At 40.3% G+C, this 27,405-nt stretch overlaps 2 protein-coding genes across 2 annotated transcripts; both read left to right on the plus strand.

The window, feature by feature from the left end:
- The first annotated feature begins 2,799 nt into the window (after window positions 1-2,799).
- On the plus strand, window positions 2,800-12,675 carry neurl1b (neuralized E3 ubiquitin protein ligase 1B). Its single transcript, XM_034121042.1, has 6 exons — window positions 2,800-3,053; window positions 7,082-7,326; window positions 7,409-7,742; window positions 9,429-10,169; window positions 10,968-11,093; window positions 11,796-12,675. The coding sequence occupies exons 1-6, from the start codon at window positions 3,023-3,025 to the stop codon at window positions 12,041-12,043; spliced, it is 1,725 nt and encodes a 574-aa protein (XP_033976933.1). The 5' UTR covers window positions 2,800-3,022; the 3' UTR covers window positions 12,044-12,675.
- Window positions 12,676-19,075: 6,400 nt separating this feature from the next.
- mtnr1c (melatonin receptor 1C) lies at window positions 19,076-27,062 on the plus strand. The gene is made up of 2 exons (XM_034121344.1): window positions 19,076-19,271; window positions 26,197-27,062. The coding sequence occupies exons 1-2, from the start codon at window positions 19,076-19,078 to the stop codon at window positions 27,060-27,062; spliced, it is 1,062 nt and encodes a 353-aa protein (XP_033977235.1).
- The last annotated feature ends 343 nt before the right edge of the window (window positions 27,063-27,405 follow it).

A 27,405-nucleotide genomic window follows, 5' to 3' on the forward strand; every position in this document is an offset into this window, starting at 1 on the left:
CTCTGACTTGTGTTTACTGCCAACCTAAAAGTACCTCAAAAATAGTAATCAATAATATATTGAAAAGTTATTTGGCTGATTGTTTTATATTGGCTCAGCCAGGTTATATGGGATGCCCAGTCCACGTACAGATGGGTCACACATTTTGAAATATTAAACTTAGTTTTCTTTTCTAACATTTTTAATTTTTCATCCTCATGTAGAATGCTATTATGAAACACACATTTGGTTGTTTATAGCATAAAGAACATCTGATTTAATGTGAGGTAGGGAAATAATCATTTGAGTATAAGTATGTGTATATAAATATGTAATTTACAACAGCTGTAAGATGCTTGAAAAGCTTGAAAATGCACCTTGAAAATGCTTGAAAAGTGCTTGAATTTGACTTTGGAAAAGGTGTAAGAACCCTGTAAAAGACAAAGTTTCTCAGTTTCTGGCGATTATACACCATCAAATCTTATGTAAAAACATTTTCTATTTCTGCTAATTAATCCTGGTAAATGCCACACATTGGACAACTAAATGCAAAAACAAACGTCATGTAATGTAACTTTAAAGGTTTGTCAGCCAGATAGCTTAGCTTAGCACAATGACTGGAAACAGGGGGAAACAGCTAGCCTGGTTCTGTCCAAAGGTGACTTTGGACATATTCTGTTTGGCTTGTCCGATCAGAGTGAAATGTATGCTTTTTGTTGGTTTTAATTCAAATGGGGTTCAGTGCCACAGTGCACCATTTAAAGCATACCAAATTGAAAAAAAAAAGCATTTCCTTAAGGGCATGTGTGAAGGAACAGGGCCAGAAACATACTCCCTGAAGTCATTCCTATTGGGGAGAGATTTGGTGTTGGAAAAAGTAAACATGAAAATCAACAAACAAAATGCTAACCGAGCATCATGGCGGAAAACGCCGCAGTTAGTCTCTATTGACTTGAAGATCACTATTTTTTGGATTTTATTCAGCATATTCCTTATGTTCTCTTCAGCCCAGATGTCAAACAATATCAGACTTCTAAATAATTCAATCCTTTCCCACTGAACCTTTGTCTATCTTAACAAATGCCTGTGAAGGCAGCCAAAATCCCTGTGTTTAGATGTTTGTTGGGTCAGATTAGTTTCTCACTCCAATCAAGCTGACCTCGGGTCTGCTTGAATCCTCCTGGTCCTGGTCTGGCCTCTCTCTCTTGTTTTTCAATGCTTAACAATAGCTGGTTCACTAGTGATCAAGCAAATTGCACCAGGGGCTGAAGTGCACCAGGGTTTTAGTTAATGTTGGCTTGTGAAAGGAATTGAGCAATTAATATGTTATTTTTTAAATGTGTTGAAGTCATCATTAAATTATCTGTTGTCCATTTACCAACTGTTATTGTATCTATAATGATTTCCCCTAAACCTTGAGCTCTCTGCTATTTCTGCAGACAATCAGCAATGTCTTGCATGATTGTGCTAAAAATTAACCAGAAAGCACCTTTCCTTTTAAATATATTCAGCCCAGCAATCATTGTGCATTCATAAGCAGCCCATAGTCTGCACTCAGGCAGCACAGCGAGCATTAGGAGAAGCAGCACTTGTTAATGCACTCTGCTGTGTTTACAGGGAAAGCTTGATTGCAGACTCCATTGCAGCCTCATATTCACTTCCTGTGTTAATCCTTTGCCAGAGCAGATCTTTCTTTCTGAGGCAGCAGCCAGGGCGTGAGGGGAATTTCACTTCTGCTATGCTTCACCCCAAACACTATTCACCAAAGGCACTTATAGAGAGCCACCATATCCTGCTTAAACAAACAGCATTGAGGAGGTAGAAACAAATGCTTTTGTCTTTGAGTTATATTTAGTTCCTGCCTGGCTTCACCCAAACGCCGTCTCTCACGAGATTTGTTTGCCCTCAAACAGAGTTAGATCATATTTGACCATGTTGGCATCTGGGGAAGCATTTGTTCTCTCTATGTGAAATGGATGATGTCTGTATCGTCATCCTGCAAACATGGGGCAGAAGGTTATGCTGTTTCCCCATTAGTCATGATTTGAGCATATATAGGCATTAAGGAATATTAACTTGCATATCTACATTTTCACACAATGTAATTCCTCAACCAGCAGGAATGTTTGACACACAGCTGCAGTAGCGCCCCCGGCCTCTCTAATTGTCCACCACGGTTAGATACGCTGTCCCGGCACTCCCTCCACTCCCTCACTGATGGTCTCAGTCTATAAACCCTGCAGGCCATGGCTCCTCAGAGAGTGGCGTGGTCCAGAAGACAGGAAACAGCTTGAGAGAGGCCCAGCAGTCAAGGCTGTGGGAGGGCAGAGGATAGGGTGGGAAATCAGGGGGATTTCCTCATGTGGTGCTGGGACTTTTATTAAAGTATGCGTATCTGTGTGTCCAGCATATTAATAGTTTAAAAACACATGTTTTCATGTCTCTGGGATTAGAGTGAATCCTTTAATCTCGTAAATCTCTTTACTCTATCAGTTTCACATCTTCAGGATACTCAAAAGCAAATGATTTTGGAAACACCCATGATCAATGATCGTGTTATCATTTTGTATTGCCATCAACATTTCCCCTATGATGTCTGCATACCCTTCTGTATGCAAATGTATTGACAAAGCACATTTCCTTGAGATTAGCATCCCCAACAAGAAGGATGTTTGTCAGTTATTAGTCTTCATCAGAGCCTTTGAGTGAATAATTCAATATTATTCAGAGGCTCTGTGATGCTCTTGAGGGGGGGTCTCTGCTCACTGTGTCTTTAAAGTCGTGCAGAGGGGAGCCTACTACAGAAAGGAGGGGGCTGCTGTGCGCCAGTTGGAGGTGTCCGCCTGTCGCTGCGGCTCGGGGTTGACATTAAGAAGAGCGCGTCCATGCTTCAGCGCGGAGATACGGCGCGATTTGAAGCCACTGATACTCACATTGAACTGGTTCCAGGCAGATACTCATCACACCGAGGATACATGGATGGACAGAGAAGTAGTGCAATCGGAATTAACTTGTCAGCCAGTGCGAGGAATTTCTGGATATAATGGGGAATACGACACCCAAGCCTTTAATAGGTGAGACTTGTTCATATTAATGTGTCATACAGGAGGCTTGCGATGCACTTACACGAAGCTGTTCACGTGTTAGAGGTTGATATGTTGAGATACACATGGTTAGTTCTGATTTCTCTACTTGTGCTCGCTCTGCGTGGAGACGCGCTTCCCATCACGGGGGAGCTGAGCGTGATTCCCAGGGAGCGACAACAAACAAGCGCTTCCAAAATTCACTTTTTACTCATCACTTGGAGAATAATAAGCAGCAGGATTATCATCAACACATTTTCAAGAAAGGTTATTTGAAACTAGCAAATATCCTATCACAATAAACATATTAGTGTACCTTTTGGAATTTATATTTACTATTTTTGAATTAACTAAATCCATCCCTGATTTCTACAGAAAAATTATTTAGAAAACCCTGCAGCCTGTGCATTAAATAGCACTTGTGGTCATGATTTGTGTACAATCCGATTGTTTTCCCTTGTTTCTGTTATCTGGCTTTAATCTCAGTCAGGATTTTTTCTTTTTTTGCCATACGTTCTTTCACAGATGAATAGATAAACTACTAATGAATCCCAATGGGACATCCAAGCACTGTGGCTAAGTCACATAGGATTCACAAAACAAACAATACGAGGACACATATAGAGTCCAATAATAACCTCAATAACTAACTACAATCTGAACAAACAATACATAATAGGACCATTCTCTGCACACAATATATCTGTAATACTCTGCTCTTATCTTAAGTATCAAAGCTGTTTTATATAAAGCAGAATCTCATGAATTATTCCCCCAGTTTTTGTCAAAAAGCTGTCATCATTAGCTCTCAGTAGATCGCTTTGACATGATACCTACAGCACATTTGATCATCTGTTCTCCAAATCACTTTGATTTAATGTCCATCACACTCCCACACCCCCATGCACACTGTGGCTGAATGATGTGGTTACTGCCACCAGAGACGTAGGGCTTTGACTGAGAACAGTTGTTCACAGAGAAGCAGCAGCGTGGATCCTTGCTTGCACTTTGTGGTTTACATTAACACTGTATTCAAAGAATATCTGTGTTTACTGTATATGTGCAAAACATTTTTGAAAGTAGATTTATCTTACTCAGTATAAAGTCATTTTTCACGCCTATGTGATGAATAAGTCATTGGACCAGCTGTGAAACAGAATCAATTGATACCATTGAGGTGTTTTTACCAAGAAATTCATGTTCACAACTTCTGGAGGCAAAACGTGACAAAACAGCCCCTCAAATCCACAGAGGCTCATGCCCTGCTCGCAGTGAATGACTGATGAACACATGCAGCCTAGAGATATGAGGGAATAAAGAGCCTGATCATCTTGTGGCCGAACATAACCCTGACGAATGCGCATAATCACTTTTACATTTAAAAAAACCTTGCCTGCAGTGTGTGTCTTGTGCAGTCTTATGATTGCATTTATTTGTGATTTTCTTTCATCCGGAGAAAGACGTCAAGACACTATACTCACAATTGAACCTTATGTGGGAGCAGAAATAACCGAGCTTTGCATGCTGATCACATTTTGGATACTGAACACATCTCTGTCACTGTGATTTCAGTGTGTCTTATCACTTTCCAGTTCTAAATTCAAAGACACATTTCCCACTCTTTCGTATCTTTTGTTGTTATCGTGATTTTGATGCTCCATCATGCGTATATCACATATTAAGAATAATTATGAGGAATCCTAGTAGAAGAACTGAGTAGTTATAGTACGCTGACATTGACCCAGCCCCAGCTCATGTCACCATTACACTGAAGTCATGGAGCAAAGGGACGGATTTTCCAAAAATGAATCATCAAGTGAGTTTTAAGCTTGAGCAACATTTACAATCGGTTTGATTCAGGAAAACATTTTGGGTGCATAATTGAAGCCTAATAAAAGGGTAAAATTCATTTCTATCCTCAAGAAACATTTGCTAAGCCACATTTGGTAGCCAATTATCTGGGTTTACTTGCCAGCTGTTTTCTTCTTCCCAGTCTTTTATGGCCCATTGCTGAATTTCCTAGTGCCTTACTGCCATTATGCTGAGAAACCATTGGCTGAGCTGTGTATTGCATCACAAACTCTTTTACAGGGCAAACATAATTATTTAAAATAATGCCCTTTAGTGCTCCTAGGGGTGAGAAACACTGCAAAGTATCTTTAAGTTTGATTCACATTGAACCAACCAGCAAAGACAATGTTTTTATCATCCATTTTCTTCTCAAGGTTTTTTAAATTGCCTTTAATTTAAAATGTAGAGTTTCCTTGCTCTTTGTTCTAAAAGGAATGGCAATGACTGTATGAAATGATTTAAAGTGTCTGTCAAGTCCACAAAGGTACGCCACACCTTCTCAATTGTTTTCATCTTAACCACTAAGTATAAACCTGGCTTTCTTTGGTTAACGTGCTATAAAGATATATATGTCTTAACCATAAAGTGTAACTGGATTTTGCGAGTTGTTTCAATTTACGATAAAAAGCCTGCGTGCTAATAACATTACAAAGTCAGGGATCTTGACTTTTCTCATCTGGGACGTTGAATATACCAAACAAATCATCACATTTTATTAAGGGGATTGGAAATAAAGTTAGAACAGTGATTTGTGTTAAAAAGTAACCTGCTTTTCAAATATTGCCTTGAATATAATGTTCATAAACGACGAAAGGCAAAGACTCAGGCGTCAGTGGATGACCTGATGGGCGATGCCTTTCATCGAATAATGTCAAGCGAGCATCTGCCTTCACTGTAGGTCCTTTAACTGCAGAATCCCAGGGCGTCCCCCCGCTAGCGAGCCAGTTGAGCTTATAAAGCCAATCCTCAACATGTTTTTCTCCATACTCTTTATCCAAAGTATATTTTAATTCCTCAAAAGCCGAATTCCCCGGAGTTAAAAAGGAATGGGCACCCGCACATCATTTGAGATGTTACAGATGTTCTTCCTGCTGCTTCATAGTTTAGAATATAATCAGTGATAATGTCTAATTTAGTAAATGTACTGTGGAACATTTCACTGAGTTATTGTCTTTGCACCAGATCACAGTGAATTTTAAACAGAAATGTAATCACTCTGTGGCCTTGCAGGCGAATACTAACGCAGCCTCCATTCACATTTTGGATTTCAGCCAGTCTATACCATAAACACACATCTACAGCGTTCAGTCTCTTTTAAGCCAATGTCTTGCTTTCTTGTTTGATTTCCGATCCATGTTAATTTATTTTGTGATGCTCATTTTCATGAGCATCACAAAATCTTCTCATAAGTAGGACACTGACTCCTGTGAAGATGAGATCGAAGATTAAGCCTTTCATTTTGATATTTCTTCACAGACTGCGCACTATGTGAATCATTCCACTTCTGAAGATAACTAGAGGAATGAAAGGGGCTATTCAGGGTTTGTTTATGCTGGAGGCCAAGGTTGTGTGTAGCCCATAAATAACAGGAAAACTTATCAAGTCTCTTGTCGAAATCTTTTGTTATATTTTCTCTACTTTGATGCTATTAATATTTACATTGCTCTAAAATATGTTGATTTTACATAAACCAAATGTCCCAGTCATATTTGCACATGGACCTTGTCTATATTTACCCTGTTTCATTTCTGCAATATACATTTCCGATACGGATGTGGTCAGAAGATTGATTTGGGACAGCTTTTTATATACTGTAAATGTGGATTACATGCTAAAAGAGACTGTTTAATGTACTTGTTGAGAATAGCACAGAGATTTATTAGTGTCAGTGTGGGAAAGGAAGTGTATGAGACTGTGGGCTCCTTTACATAACTGGCCTCTGCCCTCTAAACCGACTGCCATGGACCACTTGCAAGCGAGTTATTGTGTGCTGATATGTTTGCCTCTTTTTCCAACAGCTGGTGTCTCTAACATTCCTGTGTTGACCTTGTCTGAGTCACACAAAGGCAGACCTGCTGTTCACATCATCACGTTGCTCTCTAACTTGGGTGATCAGGTGCAATCATTCTCTGTTCTCACTGTACCCCTGACTATTTTGCTACCCACAGATGCGACTCTGCAACCCCGCCCGGTGGCCAACAGGCAGTACTACACTCTGCCTAACAATGGGGCAGGTGTGGAGAGGAGAACGTCCGCTGCTCCGGTCAGCATCAGCGTGGAGTCCCCCCGCTTTCACCCCCACGCTAAGGGCAAGAACATCAGGCTGGATGGGCAGCTTCGCCGCGCCACACGCAAGAACAGCTTCTGTAATGGCATCACTTTCATCCACAGGCCGGTCCACCTCTATGAGAAGGTTTGTTTTCAACTCAATCATTGTGCTTTTAAAAGATAAAGATTTAAATAGAGTTGAATCTTAATTCATTCTCTTTATTCAGGTGCGTCTTCGCCTGAGTGGCGTGCACACCGGATGGAGTGGGGCTTTACGCTTTGGTTTCACCAGTTTGGACCCTAGTGAATTGGTCACTACAGACATCCCCAAGTACGCTTGCCCAGATCTGGTGACTAGGCCCGGATACTGGGCCAAAGCTCTGCCTGAGAGGCTGGCCCTGAAGGACAACGTGTTGTCATTCTGGGCCGATCGCCACGGGAGAGTTTTCTACAGCATCAACGATGGAGAGCCCATCCTCTTCCACTGTGGGCTCAGCATCGGCTGTCCCCTCTGGGCCATCATAGATATCTATGGCCTCACCCAGGAGGTCACACTGCTTGGTAAGCACTTCATTATGTTATTTACCTGCTCCAGAAATCACTCCTGTAAAATAGTTTTTGCAGCCAAGTCTAAGTCAGAGTAAGCTAGATGTATTTTTTGACCATGGCTTTGACAACCACGAAACCTCATGAACTTATTTATACAGTGTCAACACATTCACAGCTAATTTAAGCAGCTTCTCCAGAGTTCAGAAAGCAGCTGTGCCAAGAAGCTCTGCAGCAGCGAAGGCCGATATAGTAGCTAGTAAAGTGGCTCAATTATCCACTATCTGTGAGACAACAAATGTTTGTCAAGAGAACCAAAACCATATCTCTCTGAGATAAACAGGAGGTGGACCAATCTCATCCACGCTGAACTTCCCACTCTTGCTCTCTACTGTCTTACTATCAGTTTCCTGCGCATTGTCACTTTCTCTCTCTTCCTTCATTTCCATCACCCCTGTGGTTCCCTCTCGTGCTCACTGGGTGTGTTTATCTTCAGTCTGACAAGAGCTATGGCCATGTTTGGTCAAGGCGGCAGATGAGCTTTGGAGGGGCCAGGGCTCTCAACTGCTCCAGCATCACTAGAAATAGTAATAGAGGAATGTATCATAAGTCAAAGGGGGACAACTTCTTTATATCAGCCCCCTGTGTATAGAGAGATTCAGCTATGAACTATTTGCAGTTTAGAGAGCTTATATTTAAGGAACCTGCTCATTTTCAGGTTCATACTTGTATATTTGGGTTACTACTAGAGCATGTTTACATACTTAAATGTCTAAAAAGAACACTCCTGCGTACTCTCATTCACCCAGCTGTTGATGTAGATACTCAGATGGGGTGTTGTAAATTCAAATGAGCCTGCATGAGACCTACAGGAAGGGAAGGCCAGTCTCTGAGAGGCGGGGTGCATGCCATGTTTTCTGACTGAGGCCGTTCACAAAAAACTGACTTGCGTGGGTTGGTAGGCACTCCAGATATACCCAAAAGTATGTACATACACAGGCAGTAAACAAAGTCATTTATTCATATGATGTCCCTTTTAGGATAGAAAAGGGAATGAACACAAGAGCTAAATACCTTTTTACTGGTGGCCATTAACATGCATTACCTTGGATTACTGCCTAAAAGACGTGTTTAATCTTGCATTTCTCATGCATTAATCATTGCCTTCTGTTAGTCTCAGTGGAAAACAAGATGAAACAGTATTAGAAATACATGATATGTGTTAATAATACATTTTTTTAAACGTCCTGTTACAAATCCGTATAGTATCCCAACGATTACTCAATTAATCTATGAGACGAAAGAATGTCAATCTTTATGTAAATATTTTCTGCATGTTTTTGTCTTGTGTGACATTAAGCTTCCATTTTCCTCATTTGTCATATGTTTTGCAGGCATACTTTATAGAGAATTAATAAATTAATCAGAAAACAATCAGCAGATTAATCTGTAAAATCACTAGAATTTGCAGCACTTTAATATGCCCTATATAAACAAAAGCGCTCATAGAGCAAAAAACCAACATCAAGGAGGCTGCAGTAACTCATGCAGATTTAATCTTAGGAACAAGCTTTTCCTCAGGTATCATAAAAAAAGTCCTCCCAAAAAAAAGAGGCGAAAAAAAATGACCTGTGCTTAAATTGGGCTAGATCGTATCATACATCAGTCACGAAACTTGTTTGTTGATATTCTCCATCACAGAAAGCGCGTTTGCTGAGAGTGTGGCGTCCAGCTGCCTGAGTGCGGCCCGTCTGAGTGCCTATCTGCCCCAGAGTAGCCACGACTCGGCAAATTACAACAACAACCAACTGGAGAACAACCAGGCTGCTGCTGCCAAGATGGCCACCCTCCAGCTCAATAACTACAACCAGCTCATCCCCTGCTGTTCCTCCACCATTTCCTCCTCCACACCATCTTCCTCGGCCTCCACTGGGTTCAGCACCCCGAGGTTGGCCCGGGGCCTTCCCTCCCCGCTGGACAATGACTTGCACTTTCACCCAGTCCGTGGCCCCGATGTGATTCTCTCCGCAGACCGCTCGGCAGCCTGCATCCACTTTCTGGACAGCAGTCGGACTCTGGTGTTCAGTGACCGGCCGCTGCATATGGGGGAGACTTTGTTCGTGGAAGTGGGCCACCTGGGCCTGCCCTACTTTGGGGCGCTGTTGTTTGGCGTAACATCATGTGACCCCGCCAGTCTGCACGCAGGGGACCTACCAGCGGACCCAGAGGTTCTCCTGGACCGTAAAGAGTATTGGGTGGTGCACCGGGGCTTCCCCATGCCTTGCTCTGGAGACGTGCTCAGCTTCAGTCTGCTGCCCAGTGGAGAGGTGCATCATGGGGTAAATGGAGTGGCACGTGGCAGGCTGCTCTGTGTGGACTCCTCTCAGGTCCTGTGGGCCTTTTTCACCTTGCATGGGGCCGTCAACAGACTCAGGATACTAGGTAAGCTACTTACAGAAACACAGAGATGTGAACCAAAACCTCAAATATTCCTGTAGTTTTACAATTTTGGTGGAATTGTCAAAAGCAATTGTCGAGATGCCATCTTTAAAAGCATACACCAAATGTTATAAAAAACTTGGCATTTTGCATCAGTCTTCTGTTCTGTAATGTGTTTTCCAGTAAGGTGCTGGTTTTGTTCCCTATGGACTGAGCCAGCCTAGTTGTTTCACCCTGTTTCCTGTCTTTGTGCTAAACTAAGCTTAATACTCCTGTTTGTAACTTCACATTTAATAAACAGAAACTGCAGCGATAACACACTCGGAATCCAACTCTCTGCAAGAAAGCACGTGAACAAATTTCAAAATATGTCTAAATGTTACCATCCCTGAAAAGGACATGCTCTTCAATCAGTCTATTTTTGAGACTCGGCAGCCCTTGTAATGTATTTTTCCCAGACTAAAGGAATGCAGTTTAGCAGTTTATGTCTGCATGTGTCTGTTCAGTTTAGAGCGGTGACCTATCTGATCTAGTCCCACTACTCCCACATAAACTCCCATCGGCACAGACCCAACAATATTATCGTCAAACAGAAAGCAAAAGAAAATCTCTCTTTGAGACTTCAAGTAATCTAATATGGCTGCTTAGGGATGGTTTGTGTAGAGTGACATTCAAACTGTTCAAGGTCACTGTATTGTAATGCCATCCATAGTTTTAAATACGCTTTGTCTGAATGGCACCTTTAAAGGTCTTACATGAGTCTAATTATCTGGGTCATGCGTATTTATCTTTGTGGCACAGGAACTCTGCAGTCCAGTCCTCCCTCCACATCCACCGGCAGTTCTCAGAGCAGCAGTCCAGACGACAGTGACTCAGACTTGGCGTTCAGCGTCAACAGATCCTCCTCCGCCTCTGAATCCTCTCTGGGTAGGTCACCACATGTTGACAGCATACCTGATGCTACAATGTATGAAAGTCACCGCATGAAGGCTCTTATTCATCATGAGTTATGAGAAAGACGTTTTATTGAATTCTATGTAACATTTGTAACAGATAAACCTCAATGTTATGGTGCATACAAAGCTGCAACATTATGTCAAGTAACTGATAAGACAATCACGTGGCAGTTATTTACATGCAAAGCTGACAACCATTCATTCATGAAGGAAATCATTCCAGTGAAATTAAATCCCACTAGTTCAATCAGTGTGTTCATAAGTTTAAATAGAATAGAATAACACATGTGTATTCTTGTTGCATTTGTTGTGAGTTCAACAAAACATGTATTATCATTGGTTCTCGGAAATTAGATGAGCATTTTGAATTATGTCCTGATGTTACATAGATTAACTTGGAAATAGATAACAGATAAATCAATTATGGAAATATCTCTTAGTTGCAACCCTATTACATACTCCTTTTTATGTGTTAATAATTTAGCAAAGATTAGATTGTAACATTTGTATTTGTCATGGGTTGTAAAAACACTCTCCAAAACACACACACAATCCAAAGCACAGTATAAAAGCAACACTATTAAAGATCAGAACCTGGCATACTCTAATGTGTGCATGCATCCTCGTCTGCTCCTCTTCCGGTCTCACACATGTTTTCTTTCTTCTTATCTAGTGACTGCTCCCAGCTCTCCTCTCAGCCCTCCGGTCTCTCCCACTCTCAGCGCCTTTGAACTGCCCCCTGCTGGGAAGAGCGGAGAGTGCACCGTTTGCTTCGACCAGGATGTGGACACGGTCATCTACACCTGCGGACACATGTGTCTGTGCAGCGACTGTGGGATGAAGCTGAAGAGACAGATCAATGCGTGCTGCCCGATATGCAGGAGGCCCATCAAAGACGTAATCAAAACATATCGGCCATGATGTTCCAGATGTGTAAACAGGGGCTGTGACTGATGGATGCCACCTGTGTTCTCAGGCTTTGTTGGACATGAATCTTGACCGCAATCGGAGAAAAGCCAGGACATAACCGTGCCTATATTTCCATTTTATATGGGTGAATCGTTTTTGGAGATATACTTTCATCTTCATTCTCAAAACTGTAATGGAGCTCATCTTAATACAAAGACTGCTTCGTGAGCTCCTATGTTTTGACTCAGAAACAAGAGATGTGCTTTGGTTTTGTATTTTCAATGTGATGTCTCTTGCGTTATTTGCTGAGCAGAAAAGCCTGCTGTGAATATTTTGTCCTTACCCTCGTCATACTTTCAGAATAGCGTGCTTCAGCAGAATATGTGGACTTCTAGTGCCTTAGATGTTTGTCACATTTTGTGCCCGAGTATATACGCTAACAATCGTAGCCATAGTTTTAATGTTCAGTGATGTGGTAAAAGAAGGTTTATGCAATAAGCAGTGTAAAAGTAAATGGACAGATGGAACTGGATGGTAAGTGTGTTCAGTGCTTTCGGAAAGGTATGTTTGGTATACAAAATGAAGAATCTGGTTTTGCACTTTGAGAGTCAATAAAGTGGACTTGGTGTGATTCCAATTATTAATAGTTTCAATAATAAGACTTTTTTTTTCATGTAAAGTTTTCTACATCGCAATCACTATTATGTGGTTCCTATAGATACACTGCTGATCAAACAGGTCAACAGTGTGTGAATTGAAGGTTTTTTTTGTGTGAGATCTTTATAGCTCTGGGTATAGGGGCTCCTTTTAGTACAGTGACCTTTTTGGTAAAAGAAAGCATTAATGATACTACTTGAGTTTTTTTTTTGAATACATTTTGAATCATATATTTTTCTTGATTACATTCTGATAGAATATCTGAAACAATAATCCTTGCTAAAACAAGTCTGATGACAAACTCTGATGGAACTTTACTGACCTTGGTTGTTTCCACGGTCAAGATAAAAGAGTCATGGAAGTCATGGCATAATTCCATATTAGAAGATAAAAGCTTTAGCACAGATACTAAATTGACCTTGAGGTGAGAGAGTTTTTAATAGATATTCTCCATTTGATTTGTGTTAGTCAACAGTTATAGACTTTTCTTATCGGCATAAACAATATACACACTGAGTTAGGCTTGAAAGCTTTTTCATATAGCAACCATTTTGACTTTTCATCGCAGGAAATGCACAGGCAAAACATATTTAGGAAATGAAAAGGTAAGTGCATATTGGACTTAACATGTATCAGATGACTAGATGGGGTGCTAATGTTTAGTGGCTGTGTAAGTAGTAATTTTTAATAAGGTGTTAGCCATAAGCTTCCCACATCAGGGGGAGGTTTCTTCTTAAAATGTTGTAATTAACAGTTGATTTACATAAAAAACCACAGAGCCGCATGTGTTTGCTCTTGTGTTAACTGTTAAGGGCACTAAGGTTAACTAGGTTAATTTACTGCTAGTTCTACTAACATAAATAATAATAAAGAAGGGTCAATTGTGAAAGACAGCCAACACTATTTCTGAGGTTTTGTAACACTATGCTGAAGTGCTGAGAGGTTTAAATGTTTGCGGTTAACCAATACTGTCTCAGTCAGTAACGCTGACCGTCAGAAGTTTCTCTGTGTATTTTAAAGGGGGGAGTGGACCATTTTGACCTATTAACACTATTGTGCTGGCAGTGAAGCTAACTTCCCAGTTTATTGGCAATTTGTTATTATTACCTCCTGCATTACACTCAGCTGGCATGTACAGAATAGGCAGAAAAAATAATCATTGGGTGTTTCATTTCATACAGTCAAGTCAAGTGGAGGTAAGGCAATTTTCCCTTTTATCCACTCATAATTTTAAACTTGAATCCACAAGCTATCAACTTACAAAGAAGTTGAGAATGCCAAGTGCAATACATTTGATTCGTTATTAATATCAATCAAGCTTGATTAATGTGATCTCAACACTTTTTAATGACACACAGGCTTCTCAGTGCAAACCTTAAATACAAATGTAATCCATCAGCACAGGTACTTTTTCCTGATTGCACATTGTGTTCACTGACACCATGGGATGAGAACATGTTAGCCTGCAGCAACATTAAAATCTGCAGTGTGACCATATTTTTCAGGAACAGAACTACAAACATGGCCCCACTGTTTTGACAGTTTAGGGGCCTCTGTTGTAAACATGAGAGTGTTTATGTCTACGTTTCTGAAAGGCCTGTCACTTTCTGTTGAGTGATGCAAAAATCTATCCCCAGGGCTCTAAAGTTTTTACACAAGTTGAGTTCAGCTACTTATCACAGCCACAGTGCTTGTGTGAACTGAAAAACGCCACAGTTAATTGAAGACTCATTCCCACTGACTGACAGGTTTGCACATTTTCCCCACGCTAAAGTGATTAGACAGTGTGTTGTGTCAGGAGTGAATTCAAATGTCATAATGTGGGGAAGTGACTGCATTATAATTCTGAGTAAGTAGCCGTGTATATTAAATGAGAAGCCAAACTGAAACATTAAAAAAACTTTAGCTATTGGAAATGGCACAGCATCTTTCCAAGGGGTTCATGAACATGCTTTAAGTAAGTAAGTAAGTAACATTTATTATTTATAAAGTGCTTTTCCCAGACATAGTCAAAAAGTGCTTGACAAAGCATTAAAACGTCATACGAATCATAAAAGATTTAAATGACCACACAATCCACATGTTAAGAAGTGCTAAAAACACAGTACATTGTGAAAAACACAATACACAATTTATTTAGGAACATTTCAGACCACAAATGCTAAAATGGTGATGGAGCCCTCGCACTCCGCTGGTCAGCTGGGCCGGCCCATCGCAGGGCAGCTCATGCTACACCAAAAGGTTAGACAATTTGTTTTTGCATATTTGTTCTGAATTTTTCTTGCCAATTCTCACTGTTATCACAGTGTAGTGCTACAAATTAATGCACATATTAATGGTATGCTTGTAAGATCCCAATAAGTTTGGAGATATATTGAATCACTGTTGTGCCGTGTATTGCAACCAAAGTTACCTTACACATTCAGGGTATCCTCGTGGTTATACACCAAAGCTTAGGAAAATGTTCCTTTTGCATCATTTTGGAAAACTTTTCTTGTACATAGTGCAACCAAAATCCTTTCAAACATCAATGGCCTCCTTTTCATGCTCGGGATCGAACCCATGACCTTCTGAATGTTCTACATGTATTCACACCTTCAGCTAAAGGCACCCAGAAATACAGTATCTAATTACAATTTCAAATGGTGTTCTTATCCATTAGAGGAAAATATTCTGTTCTATGGTATATAGTATTTTTGAACAATACAGGAACACTGAATAAATAAAACAGTGAGTGACCTTTAATGAAATGTGTTATGTCAACAGGTTCCACATAAATGTATAGGTTAGTTTAAAGCAATATGGGTTATTGTTAGAAACTGTCCATATTTTAACATTAACCTTCTGTATTACATAAATACAGAATGTGTAATAAAATAACCGAATGGTACAGAATATATAGTAAAATAACATAAATTGTAAAACATTTATTTTTGTGTTTGCAAGAGTCTCCATTGGAAGGCACTATTTCCATGCAAGAGAGGCAAGGTCAGTAGGAAACCTGACACGTTGTTAATGGCTGTTGATATATATACTGCATATAAGCTTCAGTAACCTTTGCACAACTTTTCCTAACAACACATTCAGTCTATTGTTGTTATTGAATGAGAGAAGCTGCCTTCAAGAGGTCTTCGATGTAAAGATTGCTCACCATTTTTAGTTTGGAAAAAGCTCTCAATCTTACAAGCGCTTCAAGCCAGCCCTTCAGACAGAATGGAACACACATATCATCTTTATTAACGGCCAGCCAGCACAAGACTATCCGTTTCTCTGTATCTGAGTCTCGCATCCGGAGCATTTCCATTCCGCACAAGAAAGCGCTCTCATGCCTGCTGGACTATACTCCTGAGTCCTGTCAGAATGGAGCTGCGCACCAAACCCCAAAATCCAGATTTGTTTGTTTATTGTACCTGTTATTACTATGATTTCAATCAATATTTAGTGCAATGGTGTTGACCACCACTCACTGATCATGGTTCAATTAGGATCATTCACTTGTTTTTCACAAAAAATACACAATCAAACAAATGTTTCTGTTCATGGAAAAAACCTAGATAAAAAATACATTAGTTTTGCATTACATAACATTTCTTAAATTATTCTTTACATTTTCAAACATTTTTTTTCCATCAGGTGATGTTGATAAATAGAGATGAGACACCTCTTCTATTCAGGGTCACATTGACTTAAATTATATATATTCATCCCCGATATCTTTATGTTCTGGGGGAGAACTGGTACCATACGTTTGATGCACAACGTTTGAAGGTTCTCTGTACACATGTCATAAGGTCTATCCAGTGAATCTTCATAGGGAAGGGAATGGCTCTGTACGACTGCAGTGTTCAAACTGGAGTTATACTCAGAATATGCACTCATGAGAGAGGGAGGGAGACGGACAGAGAAATAAAACGGTGATGGGGAGCAGATGAAGGAAATTACAAACAAATTAGCTTGACCGTGTGTGTGTTTATGTGTGTTTGTGTGTGTGTGTTTGCAGCTTGCAGTAACTGTGTGTTGTGTACAGATAGGGAAATCAATTCTGTCCAACCATGTGCTGCATCCCCTCAGTCGCTCTAAAGTCACGACCAAAACCTAAAAACAGATCGTCCAGAGGCAGGATAATTGAGTCAGTGGACTTATTGCTTCAAACCAGAGGCCAATATAAATTGAAAGCCCATATCCATAAGGAATATTATTTAGCACACTACATTAAACATGTTTTATTTAGTTAGCTCTCTGTATGGTTAGCGTGGAGATGGGATATTATATTTTGATTATTTGACTAAAGCACACCTAGATAAGGTAAATGCTGTAAACTGTCAGAGGCCGCCTGTGTCCTGATGGTCTGAATTCTCTCAGGGCCAGTGAGGCTTTTTTTCTCAGGCTTAAAAGATCTGATGTGTTGATCGCTTTTCAGAATGATGATGATGATGATGGTTTTAGCCAGGCTCATAGCAGGCGTCATCACCTAAAGGCAGCTTGTGTCACTTGAATGTTAAACTTCTCCCAAAAAATTCTATGGCCTCTTGAACACGAGCACTGAAGTTATAGCACTGCATTATAATTCTGAGTAAGTAGCCGTGTATATTAAATGAGAAGCCAAACTGAAACATTAAAAAAACTTTAGCTATTGGAAATGGCACAGCATCTTTCCAAGGGGTTCATGAACATGCTTTAAGTAAGTAAGTAAGTAACATTTATTTATAAAGTGCTTTTCCCAGACATAGTCAAAAAGTGCTTGACAAAGCATTAAAACGTCATACGAATCATAAAAGATTTAAATGACCACACAATCCATGTGTTAAGAAGTGCTAAAAACACAGTACATTGTGAAAAACACAATACACAATTTATTTAGGAACATTTCAGACCACAAATGCTAAAATGGTGATGGAGCCCTCGCACTCCGCTGGTCAGCTGGGCCGGCCCATCGCAGGGCAGCTCATGCTACACCAAAAGGTTAGACAATTTGTTTTTGCATATTTGTTCTGAATTTTTCTTGCCAATTCTCACTGTTATCACAGTGTAGTGCTACAAATTAATGCACATATTAATGGTATAAGAGTAAAATCCCAATACGTTTGGAGATATATTGAATCACTGTTGTGCCGTGTATTGCAACCAAAGTTACCTTACACATTCAGGGTATCCTCGTGGTTATACACCAAAGCTTAGGAAAATGTTCCTTTTGCATCATTTTGGAAAACTTTTCTTGTACATAGTGCAACCAAAATCCTTTCAAACATCAATGGCCTCCTTTTCATGCTCGGGATCGAACCCATGACCTTCTGAATGTTCTACATGTATTCACACCTTCAGCTAAAGGCACCCAGAAATACAGTATCTAATTACAATTTCAAATGGTGTTCTTATCCATTAGAGGAAAATATTCTGTTCTATGGTATATAGTATTTTTGAACAATACAGGAACACTGAATAAATAAAACAGTGAGTGACCTTTAATGAAATGTGTTATGTCAACAGGTTCCACATAAATGTATAGGTTAGTTTAAAGCAATATGGGTTATTGTTCGAAACTGTCCATATTTTAACATTAACCTTCTGTATTACATAAATACAGAATGTGTAATAAAATAACCGAATGGTACAGAATATATAGTAAAATAACATAAATTGTAAAACATTTATTTTTGTGTTTGCAAGAGTCTCCATTGGAAGGCGCCATTTCCATGCAAGAGAGGCTCTGTTTAAATTAAGGTCAGTAGGAAACCTGACACGTTGTTAATGGCTGTTGATATATATACTGCATATAAGCTTCAGTAACCTTTGCACGACTTTTCCTAACAACACATTCAGTCTATTGTTGTTATTGAATGAGAGAAGCTGCCTTCAAGAGGTCTTCGATGTAAAGATTGCTCACCATTTTTAGTTTGGAAAAAGCTCTCAATCTTACAAGCGCTTCAAGCCAGCCCTTCAGACAGAATGGAACACACATATCATCTTTATTAACGGCCAGCCAGCACAAGACTATCCGTTTCTCTGTATCTGAGTCTCGCATCCGGAGCATTTCCATTCCGCACAAGAAAGCGCTCTCATGCCTGCTGGACTATACTCCTGAGTCCTGTCAGAATGGAGCTGCGCGCAGAAAGGACCACACTGAGCACATCAGTGAAACACGAGCTCATGGCATCTTTATCACCCTTCAGATTGACTGCATAGATGTCCATGCGTGCACAAAGTCTATTTATATTCTCATTATCATGTGGTTCCTGTATTTCCTGCCACTACTCCACAGGCGGTGCAGGAGTATCCAAAAGTTAAAGACTCCTTCCAGTAAAGTCGTTTTTAATGTTTGGTCTATATTATGGGTTTCCAGCTAAGCATTGGAGCATTCCCACCGTGACCGATGCACCCTGAGGGGACATGGTTTTAGAGGTGATGGACAACAATGGATCTATCTGTTTGTCCCGGAACGAGAGCGACCGCGGACTGAGCGCTTCCTCCGCCGGAGTGTCCACTGCGCTGGCCAGCGTGCTGATCTTCACCATAGTGGTGGACATACTGGGCAATGTCCTCGTCATTCTCTCTGTATACAGGAACAAAAAGCTCAGGAATGCAGGTGAGAGATAAACAAACCAATAACGTGTTGATTTGGGAGTAGACCAACAGCTGGTATATACACAATGTGTCCAAGTTAGGGACAATCAGCCAGACATTTGAACAAAAAAAGAACAACAAAATGATGTGAAGAACCCATCTGTTTAACACCTACTCTGAAGCCAAAAGAGGGAAACAACCCTTCTCAATGACAGTATGTGGCATGGCTTGTTTCCTCTCTTTAGTCATATCTGTAATTATGTAATATAAGTGTGTGACCTCTGTGCCTCACAGTAAGGCTTCTATTTAAAGTTAGTGTACAGTGTCAGTGTGCTGGATTTTTCCACAGCAGTCTGCCTTCATATTTCTTCATGAATAATACTAATATCCTCTTCCCCTTATCTGGCTTTATCCTTGGTTCTCCATTGCAGACAAATCCCATCATGCCTCCTTATATCATGAAGTGTAGTGGCCCATGAGCAGCTAGGTGAGACATGCTGGTGTTTCAAAGCCTTAGCTGTAATGTTAAAAGCACTATTGTGTACTATTTGTTAGATTTCAAGCAGACAGCAGTGTGAAGCTGAAGAAGGTATTCATCGTAGTCACTTGATTGTCATTTCTCTTCCTTGGAAAATGTGCCCCTATATTATTATATAATACCCGCTAGTAATTAGTCTGTTGGCTCTATGAACTGCATGGACTACGGGATGCTATATACATTATAAAGGGTGCAGAGTCAGATAGGTTTGACGTTTTTTCTTTATTCTCACTCTTGATGTATATTTCATTCCAGCCTTCCTTTACAGATACAGTGAACATCAAAATAGTTATATAAAAAGTGTTATTTATTTTGCTGTTACTTTTACATACACTGTAGTGGCTAAAAGAAAAAAAGACCATTACTGAAGTATGACAAATACATTGAAAGAAATTATAAAAGGTTCCTTTCACAAAAGAAAAAGCTTAATTCACAAGTAGTGAAATGCTCCCTTGCTCAATTCAGTGAACTCAGATCTTTTTCTGCTACAATCTTATTTTTTGATGGGGTTATCATTGGCTTTTGTTGACTAACGTTGGCAAATATTTGCACTTAAAATACAAATTCAGTACATTTCATATGTTCTCTAATCGTCCCTGACAGCAATGCAAAATTCCATAGTTTGAATTTTACTTATGTTTTTATTGGTTTTAGAGACATCTGGGCAGAGCGTAACTTTTGTCCAATTCCTATACAAATGTAATCATCAGTAAAATCTTGGGTTGCAAATTGTGTGCCCCTTTAGAAAATAATAATATCTTAATATCTTAAAAATGGTCAAAGACAACATTCACAGGGCAGTCTCCCCAAAAACATGTATCTACACCCTGCAGGGTACACGAAGCAGTCGTAAAACCCATGATGCATAATGTTATTCTGCAGTCACAAGAACTGTGAGGAACACATCTTAATTAAATAATGAAACCTCATGATTTTGCTTTCCAATTATAACCGAGAAAAATCAATGTTTTGAAAACCAAGCAGAGAGATCGAAAACTTGTATGTTGGACATCTGAACCCCTTAACCGATGTTTAGAATAATGAGCTTTCAATTACAATTTTAAATACATTACATAACACATCCAATGAATCCCACCAGCCAGAAGCAGTTTGGCAAGTAGCCCGATGAATATTTAGATTATCTGGTTTGCAAAAATGTCACAGTCGACCGGTCTCAAACAAGAGGGCAGGAGTAAATGGCTCGTTCAAAAGTCTTCTTCATGCTGGTGGATTATGCACACTGTGGTGACCTCATGTCAGTGTTCCCCCGACTCTAATTGGACTGACATACAGGTCCAGTTGCACGAGAGACCCCGCCAGTGTCATGGTGGACTTTTGATCTGCATGTGTGAGCAGAAAACCTGAAGCAGCAGAATTTATTTTCTCTCCCAAGTGTGTCCTTAAGTGACTGAAACTGTTACTGCTGTTCATCAATTTCTGCTCTGTTCTTAACATGCTATTCATAGGTGTGGTTCAATTTGTATGAATGTTTAATTGTACACAGAGTTTCCGAGAGAAAGCATGCTGAAGAACGGCCATCATGAGTGATATACTGAGGTGTATACTGTAGGATTTACAGGTAAATACATATTTATTTTTGAAATGTGTGTCAGGCAGATTTCTCAAAACCTCCCACCTCTCTCCATAGCACAGTACTCAGACAGCTGGTTGTCTCCCTCACATACAGCAGCAGGACCTTCCGCTCTGCTACACTTCAACACACTTGCATTGCCTCCATATATCCCTCCACTCTCCACCACACAACCCCCCCAAAACACATGCATGTGTGCTCATTTAGTAGACACCGGTACATCTTTTAACCCTCCTGTTATATTCGTTTCTGTAACAGCCAAAATATTCCTGGATTTGATTATCCAAAAATGGTCAGAAACCCCAAAATCGAGATTTTTTTGTTTATTGTACCTGTTATTACTATCATTTCAATCAATATTTAGTGCAATGGTGTTGACCTCACTCACTGATCATGGTTCAATTAGGATAATTTACTTGTTTTTCACAAAAGATACACAATCAAACAAAGGTTTCTGTTCATGGAAAAAACCTAGATACAAAATACATTAGTTTTGCATTACATAACATTTCTTAAATTATTCTTTACATTCAAACATCCATCAGGTGATGTTGATAAATAGAGATGAGACACCTCTTCTATTCAGGGTCACCTTGACTTAAATTATATATATTCATCCCCGATATCTTTATGTTCTGGGGGAGAACTGGTACCATACGTTTGATGCACAACGTTTGAAGGTTCTCTGTACACATGTCATAAGGTCTATCCAGTGAATCTTCATAGGGAAGGGAATGGCTCTGTACGACTGCAGTGTTCAAACTGGAGTTATACTCAGAATATGCACTCATGAGAGAGGGAGGGAGACGGACAGAGAAATAAAACGGTGATGGGGAGCAGATGAAGGAAATTACAAACAAATTAGCTTGACCGTGTGTGTGTTTATGTGTGTTTGTGTGTGTGTGTTTGCAGCTTGCAGTAACTGTGTGTTCTGTGTGCAGATAGGAGAATCAATTCTGTCCAACCATGTGCTGCATCCCCTCAGTCGCTCTAAAGTCACGACCAAAACCTAAAAACAGATCGTCCAGAGGCAGGATAATTGAGTCAGTGGACTTATTGCTTTAAACCAGAGGACAATATAAATTGAAAGCCCATATCCATAAGGAATATTATTTAGCACACTACATTAAACATGTTTTATTTAGTTAGCTCTCTGTATGGTTAGCGTGGAGATGGGATATTGTATTTTGATTATTTGACTAAAGCACACCTAGATAAGGTAAATGCTGTAAACTGTCAGAGGCCGCCTGTGTCCTGATGGTCTGAATTCTCTCAGGGCCAGTGAGGCTTTTTTTCTCAGGCTTAAAAGATCTGATGTGTTGATCGCTTTTCAGAATGATGATGATGATGATGGTTTTAGCCAGGCTCATAGCAGGCGTCATCACCTAAAGGCAGCTTGTGTCACTTGAATGTTAAACTTCTCCCAAAAAATTCTCTGGCCCCTTGAACACGAGCACTGAAGTAGTCACTAATAATTTGTCAGCCTTGTTATTGCCCTTGCCGAGAGGTTATGTTTGCTTGTTTTTGATAACATGACCGATTAAGTCGAATGTAATCATGCCTAAAACTGAGGGCACTTGTCTCAATAGCCTCTTTTAAATTGAAGTTGTCTGAGGTCCTTACCACCAGCTGCTCTTGCAGTAATAAGTAGTGTACCTACTGTCCTAATGTGCACAATGTAGTGACTGCTTTTTCGTCTTTTGTTTTCTTAGTTATGTCCTCTGTATTTTATATGTTTGTGTTATGTGTTATGTGTTATGTGTTATGTGTAACGTTGCAGCTTTCTTGGCCAGGTCAGCATTGTAAATTAGATTTTATCTCAATGCTTTTTTATCTGGTTAAATAAAGGTTAAATAAAAATAAATAAAATATCTAAAGATGCCGAGCCTCCTACACATTTTAAAGATGTACAGGTGTAAACAGTATAAAGAAATGTGAAGAAAACAGTGTATCTGTTTTCTTGTACAAGCTGTGAAAGTGATGTGACGGTGGGTTTGACAAAGGAACATTTTCAGATCCGCAGCAATGCAATTCATCAAGTTGTGTTTTGGTTTGTTTATCTCTTGCCCTAACATGTTTGTTATGTGACTATTCTTGCTCTATATGTATAATGTTCCTTTTGTTATTCAGAGCTATTAAGCTGCAATGCAGCAGTGCCATACATATGTTATATGCCAAGTCTATTTTGATACATATACCGATTTATATGCTGGGTGGGAGGCAGTTTCTATCTGATATGATTTTGAATGTGCTGCAGCATCGTGTGCACTGGATGATTCTGGAAACAAATATCTTATTCCACTCACGCAGAGCTGAATATCTACCTGCTGCACGGATTTGATTTATGTTTCATTGGCTTGAAAAGTAGTATTTCACAGACAAAAAGAAGGAGACACTGGGGGGATTCATGGGGTGGTTAACTCCCGGGAGGAAGGCACTCTAAAGAATCAGTTGATTTGATGCCACATTATACTTGGATAACGGTTTTGTGTGAGTGCACCGTAAGATCAGATAATTAAAGATCAAACGGTGTCACAGAAGTTAAGGTCTGCGAGTCAGCTGTCTCTGACTGCCTTTAACCAATCAGCATGCAGGTTATGCTCTATTCAAGTTACACTCATTGTTAATAATAGCTCCCAAAGATGTCAGCGGACTCTATTCTGGTATCCAGGCGTGAACACATCTCTGTTGGTCGGCTGTTAAACACTTAAACAATCATTTGATTGCTATCAGTTTGGGCGTGATAAGCGTCAAGCTGGCCAAGTTGGTTAATTAAACAGCGAGAGGTACTGCTTCGTCCAATGTTTTAATAATGGATGCCAACAAAACAAAGACAGTCATCTGGCCGCTTCACAGCAATCCTCTCAGTGGTGTTTTAGCACTTACCTCATTCTCTTGACGATAAGGGGGAGAGAGGGTTCAGCCAGAGAGGGCTCTAATGCTGCAGCATGCCCTGTCCAGCCATATGATAACACCGAGCCGCATGATGCCAGCGAGGAATCAAACTGCTGCACAATGACAAATGCACACAGCTAGCACTGTGAGGGTCACAAATACAAACTGACAGATTTGCCCACTGAGCTGACTCCAGGATGAAGAACAAATGCTCATATTTGTATCTCAGTAGGCCTGAGAGAGGGATTGTGCTTTTTTAGCAACGTAGAAATGTTATACCTGTGCTAGGTCTGTGACTGACATTTGTTTTTCTTATACAACCCTTTACTTAGGTTGGAATTAAATGATGATGATAATAATATATGTTTTTTTTTCTCATTACTCTCTTTTTAGATTAATCAAATTCAGGCAATGGAATTAAAATAGACATACTGTAGCTGTGTTATCCCTAAAGTGCAGGGATTGAACGGGCTTTGGGTGAGATTGATAGCCGACATATGTTTTGAATCCACTCCCATCACATCTGCCAATCACTGCTGTTGTTTCAGCTGCTTGGTGAAAGTGTGATGGCTCTCGGCCCTGACTTTTCAACTTCAGAAGGAAGTCTATGTTATATCAACCCTGGAATTACCCCAATATCTGACACGAAGTGAGGCATATTATGTATAATCCTTTACAGATTATTTACGTAAAGCATACATGTTTATATTCTGACCAGTGATGTAATGGTTTATGAGAAGCTGGGTAAAAGTTGGTGATGACAAGCAGAATGTAATCATGTTTTTGGACTGGTTTATTTCCATCAGCTTTATTCTACTCGTAGAGTATGATGAAGAGTTTTCAATCTAAAAAGCTGGTTAATGGAGGGAAATTATGAGTTTATTTGGGCACTTTCTTCACTTCATTACACATTTTGACTCCTAAAATGTGTAGCTGCCACACAAAAGACCCTTTATTGCACAACATCTACTCAGAACTTATGGGAAGCTAATGCGTCTTCTGTGAAACAGCAATTCAATTTTGTGGCTCCACTAAACTGTTTTCTGTTATCTATCGTCTTATCTGACACAACAATACAATTTGATTTATTATTCTATTCTCCTCCACCCATATCAATATCAGACGTCATATTCTATGATTCGTGTCTTTTGAGGAGGTCCAGTGTTGCACTAAGCTCAGGAGGACAGGAACTTGTTTGGATGTAATTGGAAGCTCAAACCTCCCATGTCCTGTTTTTTTGATGTGCTTAAACTCAGTGTTCGGAGGTCCCGGGGGCAAGGAACCGTTAAAACAAGCACAGCCACATTTGAACATTTTGTGGGAATAGACCTGCCACATAAAACACTGTCAATACAACAACTCTGTTGTTCCTGTGACTAATTGTGTTAGTGGGTTGTGTCTTGGGAAACACATTTTTACAAACAAGAAGTCAACTGATTTGCTCTGGCTTCCTCACAATTCTAACACATGAAATGCAGATGCAAATTTGGTGAGGAATAATAGTTTTTGTGTTAATGTAAGAGCAACTTAAACAGACTGGTCACATTTTACTTGGAACACTAGGGGGTGGAGAAACAAACCCCACAGGAGGGTAAATATAGAAATTGCAGTACTGAAATTAGAGTCCTGGAAAAGTCTTGGTAAAAGCCAGAGGATCCAGAGAGGTCACAATAAAGCTGCTCTTTTATGATTTTGATGGTGATGATAAACTGTAAGTGTACTTTTATTGACCCAGTTGATGTTCCTCTGGAGCATGGAGTGGAAAGGTTGTGCTGTAAGTTTAATCATACACAAGTTTGGGTCCTCTTTTAGTCTTAAAACAGCTTCTATGCCATGTCTTTTTATGCTGCTGCAACACAAACATTTCCAAAATTGGGATCAATAAAGTACTATCTTATCTTATCGTATCTTCTGTTTCCCCAGGTAACATCTTCGTTGTGAGCTTGTCCGTGGCAGACCTGGTGGTGGCGTTGTACCCGTACCCTCTGGTCCTGACAGCCATCTTCCACGATGACTGGACCATGGGCGACCTGCACTGCCAGGCCAGCGGCTTCATCATGGGCCTCAGCGTCATCGGCTCCATCTTCAACATCACGGCCATCGCCATCAACCGGTACTGCTACATCTGCCACAGCCTGCACTACGACCGCCTGTACAGCCTGAGGAACACCTGCTGCTACCTGGGCCTCACCTGGCTGCTCACCGCACTCGCCACCGTGCCAAACTTCTTTGTTGGCTCGCTGCAGTACGACCCCCGTATCTACTCCTGCACCTTCGCCCAGACAGTTAGCTCATACTACACCATCTCTGTGGTCGTTATTCACTTTCTGATCCCGCTGCTGGTTGTGTCCTACTGCTACATGAGGATATGGGTGCTGGTAATTCAAGTGAAACATCGAGTTAAACCGGAGCAAAGGGCCAAACTGCAGCCTAGTGATGTGAGGAACTTCCTGACTATGTTTATGGTGTTTGTGTTGTTTGCCTTCTGCTGGGCTCCACTGAACCTCATTGGCCTGGCTGTAGCTATAAATCCTGTGAAAGTTGCGCCCAACATACCCGAGTGGCTCTTTGTCACAAGCTACTTTATGGCGTACTTCAACAGCTGCCTCAACGCGGTCATATATGGACTGCTAAACCAGAACTTCCGTAAAGAATACAAGACGATCCTTCTTGCTATTTGCATCCCACGTTTGCTCCTCATGGAGACGTCCAGGGGCGCCACCGAGGGAATGAAGAGTAAGCATTCGCCAGCTGTAACGAACAACAATGTGGCAGAATTAAATGTATAATGTTTTCCGGGGGAAACTTTGTTGAAGTTTCTGTGGAGCCTCATTGTGGATGTGTGACCTCACCCAGTGCCTTCTCACAAGATGTGTTTTGGAGAGAACACTACTGCCATCGTATTCCTACTGCCACTGGTCCATAATAATCAATTGTATCACCGTTACGTTGCATTCCTTTGTGACCCCTTTACTCTTTTAAATACAGAACAACTGGTAAACAAGCAGTGTCAGTGTCCACCTAAAAACATTTGGACCCTATAGGGTAATCTTTTATTCAGTGAGTTTTACGATACTGACACTGTATATCTTATGGATGGGAGCTTTCACTTTCCACTGTTTCTGCACACTG

The sequence above is a fragment of the Trematomus bernacchii genome, unplaced genomic scaffold, assembly GCF_902827165.1.
Source record: "Trematomus bernacchii unplaced genomic scaffold, fTreBer1.1, whole genome shotgun sequence".
Taxonomy (NCBI): domain Eukaryota; kingdom Metazoa; phylum Chordata; class Actinopteri; order Perciformes; family Nototheniidae; genus Trematomus; species Trematomus bernacchii.

Excerpts from the sequence above, each read along its gene's own strand:
- neurl1b (XM_034121042.1), top strand. The coding sequence starts at position 3,023 with ATGGGGAATACGACACCCAAGCCTTTAATAG. Across the intron at positions 3,054-7,081 it reads GACACCCAAGCCTTTAATAG|ATGCGACTCTGCAACCCCGC; the intron begins GTGAGACTTGTT and ends TGCTACCCACAG. Across the intron at positions 10,170-10,967 it reads CAACAGACTCAGGATACTAG|GAACTCTGCAGTCCAGTCCT; the intron begins GTAAGCTACTTA and ends TTTGTGGCACAG.
- mtnr1c (XM_034121344.1), top strand. The coding sequence starts at position 19,076 with ATGGTTTTAGAGGTGATGGACAACAATGGATCTATCTGTTTGTCCCGG. Across the intron at positions 19,272-26,196 it reads CAAAAAGCTCAGGAATGCAG|GTAACATCTTCGTTGTGAGC; the intron begins GTGAGAGATAAA and ends CTGTTTCCCCAG.